The sequence below is a fragment of the Phalaenopsis equestris genome, unplaced genomic scaffold, assembly GCF_001263595.1.
Source record: "Phalaenopsis equestris unplaced genomic scaffold, ASM126359v1 Scaffold000761, whole genome shotgun sequence".
Taxonomy (NCBI): domain Eukaryota; kingdom Viridiplantae; phylum Streptophyta; class Magnoliopsida; order Asparagales; family Orchidaceae; genus Phalaenopsis; species Phalaenopsis equestris.
In genome coordinates this window covers 4,023,990-4,031,575 of record NW_018165201.1, presented here as the reverse complement: position 1 = coordinate 4,031,575, position 7,586 = coordinate 4,023,990, and the positions used below count along the sequence as shown (strand labels likewise).

The 7,586-nt window shown below is 34.1% G+C and overlaps 1 protein-coding gene across 1 annotated transcript; it reads right to left on the bottom strand.

Annotated features, from left to right (window-relative positions):
- Positions 1-1,186: 1,186 nt before the first annotated feature.
- On the bottom strand, positions 1,187-7,007 carry LOC110030826 (TMV resistance protein N-like). The gene is made up of 4 exons (XM_020733753.1): positions 6,967-7,007; positions 6,081-6,098; positions 1,471-1,872; positions 1,187-1,256 (listed from the first exon to the last, which is right to left on the bottom strand). Exons 1-4 carry the CDS (start codon positions 7,005-7,007, stop codon positions 1,187-1,189), a joined length of 531 nt encoding a protein of 176 aa, XP_020589412.1.
- Positions 7,008-7,586: the final 579 nt, after the last annotated feature.

Here is a 7,586-nt window from a genome sequence, read left to right as displayed (position 1 = left end):
ATGACAGTAAGAGGTACAAAGTTGGATTTGTTGAAAAGGGTGTTCGGTATGGGCAGGAAGTTGCTCATGCAGTGGGAGTTGTAAGCAGATACAAAAGTAACACAGGAAAGAGCTTGGTGGTACAAGACTACGTTGACAGTGATATGTCAACTGAGGATGTTACTCGTGAGAAGCTGAAGTTGTGCTCGACTTCAGCTGGTCTTCTGGCATGAAGACATGGGTTTTGAGTTGCAGAGGTGGAGGACATCATGTTTAAGGAAAAGGTCGGTACAACTAGTAGATGATGCAGTCAGTGTCCTAGTCTCCAAGTGGTAATGTGGAGGTAATGTGGAGACCCGGTCCATCGAAATTTAATTAATTTTCTATTAAGAATCTCACCTACCGCTCTCTTGGTTTCTATAAATAGTCTCTTATGGTTTGTCATAAGCCATGCTAAGGGCCAAGCCAAGCAAGGCCAAACCAAGTTCTCTTGAGAGCTAAGAGAAAGAGAGGAAGAGAGAGAGGAAGGGAGAGAATAAAATAGAAATTTTCTTGTAAACGTCGAGGCACTTGACGGTATAATTCCTCGAAGAAATAAAATCCTGTGCAGCTCCGTGAACGTAGGCAAATTTATCGAACTACGTAAATCTGTGCTTAAATATGTGTCATTATGGTGTTTTTCTGCATGCAAATTTACTCATTCCATTTTTCGCTTTATTGTCGTCGTTTTTCACAACATGAAACCCCAACCTATTAAGCATTTTGAGAAATCATTTTTTTGTGATAAAACTTATCATAACATAAATTTGAAAACCAAAACTCTTCTCTCAAAATGTGTTGCTCCCAAAAAATCCATAAATAAATTCATATGCATTAAACTCATTAAAGTTTTAACCATATAATCATGATATACATTTAAATTTTGAATAATTCAAATAATTAGTTAACATAAAAAAACCAGCTTATTACAATTTAAATAAAAAAAATTAACAAATAAATGCCAATTTGAATATTCCTATAACTCTATAGTAATTTGAACTTGAGTTCATTACTACAAAAGTCTGTCCACCATAAAAAAAAAATTAAATAAATAAATAAAAATAATAAAGTAATTAAAAAATTACAATATTATTTGAGCCCCTCTCCTAAGTATTACTTAATATAATTATAATTATTTATTTTTATTAAGCCGCCGTTAATCCGAGGATCAGTATGTTTCATTGTTGAGACTGTTCTGCACAGCATCCACGGTTCTGGAAATAAGCTCTGACCAATTCCTGCAACAAATATAAAATAAAGCTTCTTTAATCATTAAATATTACCTAAAATAATTTAAATATTAATTATTCAATTAAAAAAAACATAATTTTATGCATATGTTTATATGTTTATGATAATATATATAAACATTAAGTTGTAGGATTTAGATATATAAATTTATAAGAAATGTGTGATATTTATATTACTCCTATAATGTAAAGCCCAACTCACCCATTTTGGGAGTCAAATGTGATGCCGACGGTGCACCGCACCTGTCGAAGAGCCCTACTAAATCCCTCCAGCTTTTCTGGAGGAACATTCCCCTCAATTTCCACTATGTCGAGCTCGGATGGCTTAATGTTGTAAAAGATGGGGATGATCTTCTTCCCCGACTCGATCATCAGAGCCAACTCGTGCAAGCAGAAGAATGACTCGCAGTACCGCGGGGAGAGAATAACTATCCCGACCCTACATTTATCAATGGCCGACTCGATGCTATCATGCAACTTATCGCCGGGTCCCATCGACCTTTCGTCCAAAAAAGCCTTGATATCGAGCTGAACGAATCGATCGTACAGCAATCCCGCAATGTTCCGCTTGGTATCGACGCCTCTATGGTTGATGAACACGTCGCATGATGATCTGAGCGGTTTGCGACGGCCGTTGAGGATTCTGTTGAGTATGAAGTAAGCGATGGGAGGTCCGATGGCCATCTAATTTATGAATTGGTCTTTGCTTGTTAGTAGCATTTGAGCTGTATGTTGAGGGTTTTATAGGAAGTAAATTCTAGTCCTTGTTTGAATGAAAAAGATCTGGTTTTCAAAAAGTGGAGTTTGATGTTTGATTTTCAAATAGAATGAGGGGTAGGATTGCAATAGATTTTGATGTAAATTTTGATGTAAATTGATGTATATTTTCTGTGATGACTATTTCAAAGTATGAGAAGGAGCTTCTGAATCAGCAGCAGATTCCATTTCTGGAATATATATATATATATAGATATATATATATATATATATATATATATATATTGTAATTCATTTGACCAACCAGACCTTCAAAGACGGAAGGTATTACACAACTGCTGTGCAATAATTCTTTTATTTGTTTTGGGTTTTGTTTGTAATTTGTTATTTATGTTTTTGTGATTATTTTAAAACCGAGATCTGATCGGCTGATTCGACCCGTCTATAACTTCAACATTATTTTCTGAAGAGGACGGTAATCGTAGCTGTTGAATCTGAATTTGTCTGTGAATTAGACACAAGGAATAGAGTAAAATAAAAAGAGAGAGAGATGCACAGGGAATGAAGAGTAATTTTGGAGCTAAGTGTAATTTTTTGTTCATAGAATGGTCTCATATTTATAGGAAAAAGGGTACAATATGTGAATTTATATTTATGTCCCTCATTTAGTGGGGACTGTCCAGGATATTATAGGTAATTTACATATATGGACTAAGAGCCTAACTCATATAAGGGTCCGTTTGGGGCAGCTGCAACTTATTGAATGGTCTACTGATAAGCTGATTAAAAATAATTTGCTGATAAGCTATGTGTGGTGACAATTACAAATTTTTATTTTTTGGAAAAGCCAGACCGCTGCCAATAAACTAACTGCTGATAACCTAGGTGCGGTGTAAAATCGCTATTTTCTGCGTTTTGAAAACGAATAAACTGTCAAAACGCAGTTTGCCCAAACAGACCAGGTGCGTTTTCAAAACGCAACCGCACCAAATAAGCTGCCCCAAACGGGCCCTAAGTCTTGATTAATTACATTGGCGAGTTCTTGGTAAGCACTGTTTGTCGGCTAAGCTTGGTGAATTTTACCGGTTGGCTAAGCTAGCAGGGTCGGCCGATCCGCTAGGTCCGATAGAGATTGTCTGTCGGCTAGGTTTGATTTTGTCGGTTGATTGATCTTTTACTGGCAAAAGGTCGACAAGATTGACTCGTTGATCAAGTCTAGTTGCCGACCCTTGATTTAAAAATTATATTTATTTTAAAAAGTTTTATGTGAAAAATAAAATTAGGAAGCTTATTACAAATATACCTTCTCTTCTTTTATTTATTAATTCTCTTAAAGTCACTATTTACTAGTTTTTGTCCATCCGCGTATTGAAAGTATCGTTAATTGAAAAGGAAAAGAGCAATTAAATACTAATGTTTAAGCCTTTTTGGGTCATGCAGTCATGTGGTCGGTTCTGACTATGCTCACAATTGTGTTTGATTTAAATAATTAATAGATAATTTCATTCTTGGGAAATTTGCATGCATACCACATTATTTTTTATGTATTTATATACTTAACACCAAAGTTTAATATTTACATTTATAACATTTTTGTGTCATATATTTATAGGGTTGTAAAAGAGCCGAGCTTGAGCGAGCTCAGGCTTGGCTCGTGTTCGGCTCGTACGAAATAGCTCGTGTTCGAAATCGGCTCGTGTTCGAAATCGGCTTGTGAACAGTGTATTCGTGTTCGGTTCGATTAACATATTCGTGTTCGTGTTCAGCTCGTATTCGACTCAAAATTGGCTCGTTAAACTAAAATTGAGAAACATAGATGTAAAGTGTGGAACTCGAATCTGGATCAAATCTATACAAAAGAAGACACTAACCACATTGCCACATGAGTGTTATGATTTAAACTTAGATATAAGTATATATAATATATTATTATATAAATAATATATGTAATATATTGTTATACAAGAAGTTATATAAATTTTTTTTTTTCGAGCCATTTCGAGCCGAACACGAGCGAACAAACTGTTGTTCGTGTTCGGCTCGTTTAGATTTCAAGCTTAAAAATTTGTTCGTGTTCGGCTCGTTGGGCTTAACGAAGGAGCCGACAACGAGCTGCTTAAAGAGCCGAATAACGAAGGAGCCGAACACGAGCTGCTTAACGAGCCGAACACGAGTTGTTTACGAACAACGAGCCAAATTGACAACCTTATATATTTACAAGTGTGTGGTAATTATGTAAATGCTCTTTTATTTTTATTTAATGAGTTCTTAATTCTAACTAATACATTCCCCTAACAGAATTGGCTCAAGTTTATCAAATTAGACTTGCATGTTATTATTCTAATGGACCATTGGGTTATTATTCTAATAGACGCGCAAGAAAGCTATTTGGAACTTGTTAAGGTTTGAAATTCAAGAGGAGTCAGACATTCCTTCTAATATCACTGACCATTCAAACACTGAGATTTACAGGGTTTTGTATGATCTGAATGAATGAAAGGATAGGAAAATAATTACAATAAAACGCACACACGCGCGCACACACATACATAAGTATCAATACACAAACATATGTGTGTGTGTGTGTGTATACATACATACATACATATATGTGTATGTATGTTTATCTACATACATATATGTATGTATATACATACATGAATATACGTACATGCATAGACACATATTGACAAATTATACATAAAAAAAGATGTCAGTGTTGATCTCACTAGAATCCAACAATCCAAAGAAAAGAAACACGATAAGGAAAGACCCCCTATAAGTAGGTAGGGCTATCAAAACGGCTTGTTGTTCGCGAACATCTCATTAAGAAGCTCACGTTTGGCTCGTTCGCTAAGTTAACAAGCCAAATACGAACAAAGATTTATTTGTTCATATTCGACTCGTTTTGGCTCAAAATACTACTCATAAATTATAAGTAGTATTTTTAAAAAATTTAATCTCGATAAATTTTGAGCAAAGAATTATAATCAATTAAAAATATTAATTAAGAAAATAGAATAAAAATTCTTAAATTAGATTCAAATGATGCTTTAATATAAATAATAATTCTTAAATCTGAACGAACCCTTAACATCTTATGGCTACTTGATTATGGTTGTCAAAATGACCATTTGTTCGTGAACGACTCATGTTCGGCACGTTAAGCAAAAGAGCCGTCCACAAACACCTTTTGAGATCGAAGTATAAACGACTCGCTCGTGTTCGGCTCGTTTACACTCCTATAAGTAGGTTGTTAGACACTTTGAGTCGACCAGGCTAAGCTGACATAGCCATAAGATGATTGCAGGAAGGCTGATCGAAATCGACATATCGACTCATTCCTAAGCCTCATCAGAAGGATGTTCAATCCTTTAACCAAGACGAAGTTGATCCAATACAGAAGTCTATCCCATGTAGGAGTTGACCCGACAAAAGAGTCGACCCCACAAATATCTTCAACCCATCTTGAAAATCCCCCAAACAAACCAATAACAATACCTAACCAAAAAATGATGATACAAAAAATGATCACACAATAGATAAGGAATAAAAAAGTCGACTCTTCACCTGAATTAGGGAATATGACATACAAAAAATGACGATAATGATTTTATAGTAGTAGTTTGGATACTTCATCCATAATTGGATTACAAGAGTTATATTCGGTAGTTTTAATAACAATACCTAACCAAAAAGATTGTAGTTAGTGGTGATAATAACTGAAGTTAGTTGTGGCACTTGCTAGTGTTCAAAGACATAGTTGGTGGTGGTTCACATTGGTTGGCGGCCAACAATGACATCTAGTGGAGAATGATAATCTTTGGTGAATGACAACAAATTCTGGTGGTCGATCGTGATCGCGGGTAATCTTTAATCGCTAGGACTTTAAGAGTTAAACATTAGTATTCAGCTCACTTTTCACTTCTCCTCCATCCTCCAGCGAACAATGTGTGTTTATTTATAATTTTTGAGAGAAACATTTTGATAAATTTGTCCGATCGTCGAAAATAATTTTCGGACAATCCAGATTAATTCTCTTGCTTGTATTAGTTTTTTTTAATCTTTGACTGTCTGCCTTAATAACATCAAGAGTGAGTGATCTTAGGCTTGCTAGTTTTCTCTCAACTAGACACTCGATTTGACTTTAAAAATGTAAATTCTTAAGATCGTTTGACCTTTCTATTGATACACCAAAATCTTTAATTGTTTGATCTACACTGATTTGAATTTGAACTAGATCACTTTCAGTGTCAACGGATTCGTCTAGTCGAGACACTTTGTTTGACTATAAATTTGATGAAATCGAAGTTCAGATGATCTTCAGTTTGAACTTCAAAATTTCTTGCTCAAAATCTACTAAGATTCACATCCAATGAAAAAAAATATATTGATGGCACATCACCACTTAATTTCTGTGCATTTACATATTGACTCCTAAACTTCAATTTTTACATATATGCAATTCTTAGCTATGAACAAAAAAAGGTGTATTTTATAATTTAAAAGTTAAAATAGTGATAGTTTTTTATGTGACATCTTATGAAAGATTTGAGTGATATAAATATAGAACTTTAAAGTTTTGTTGTTAAATATGTAAATACATCGAAATTGCGTGGTATTTGCGTAAATGCACAGAAAGCAATAACATTGCATCAAAATTAAAATATGTACACTAACAATAAAAAAAATCACGTTAAACTCACCCTTAGGTTTTTGGGGCAGCGGTGCGGTGGTGCCGCTATGACTTTGCTCCGTAATTTTGTCGGTTTGGGTAAACTGTATTTTGAGAGTTTTTTTTCAAAAGTTGCCGCTGAAATCTGAATGTTCTCATCATTCTTGGTCATTTGCGGTGGCAGCTTTCTAACCGCGATCTAACATTAAAAAATATATATATAATAGTCACCACAGCTTTTTGAATATTAGATTATTATTCAACAGTTTCACAATTATTTTTTAATAAGATGTAGTTGTCTCAAACAGATCCTCAGTCTCACCAAACACCAAACTGGCTTCACCCATTTACTAGAGTCAAATAGCTTGCTTTGGGCATTTACATATACATCACACAATTCTTATGAATTTATATATCGAACACCAACATTTTTGTATTTACAGACATAGCACTCAAAATTTTTAACATTACTGAAATTATTATTATAATAATACAAATTTTCATGAATAAATTTATAGCACTAATTTTATGATGAGAAATGTTATTCTCTTAAGTGTTAGATATGTAAATATATAGGAATTTTGTCCATGTATGTAAACTTCCCAAAATGCTTTTCTAAGAAACGGTCCAGCTAGCATAGTGGGCCAAGATACATTGGGCCTTATAATGAATAGGTTAAATGGACTTTGCTCAAATGTCTTGGTTGGGCTCTTTAGAAAGTGAGGAGGGAATGGACAAACCTCTGTGGGCTGTTGTTGTCTGCGGCTCCAAATTAACTACTTCATGATTTTACACTTTCAAATTGTGAGGAAGATTTTCTTGCATTCCTCTAAATTCATATGTTTTTACATAAGCTTTAATTTTTACATGTATATATCACTTTTACAATTTGCTTAAAATATATATATTTCATTATATATATATAT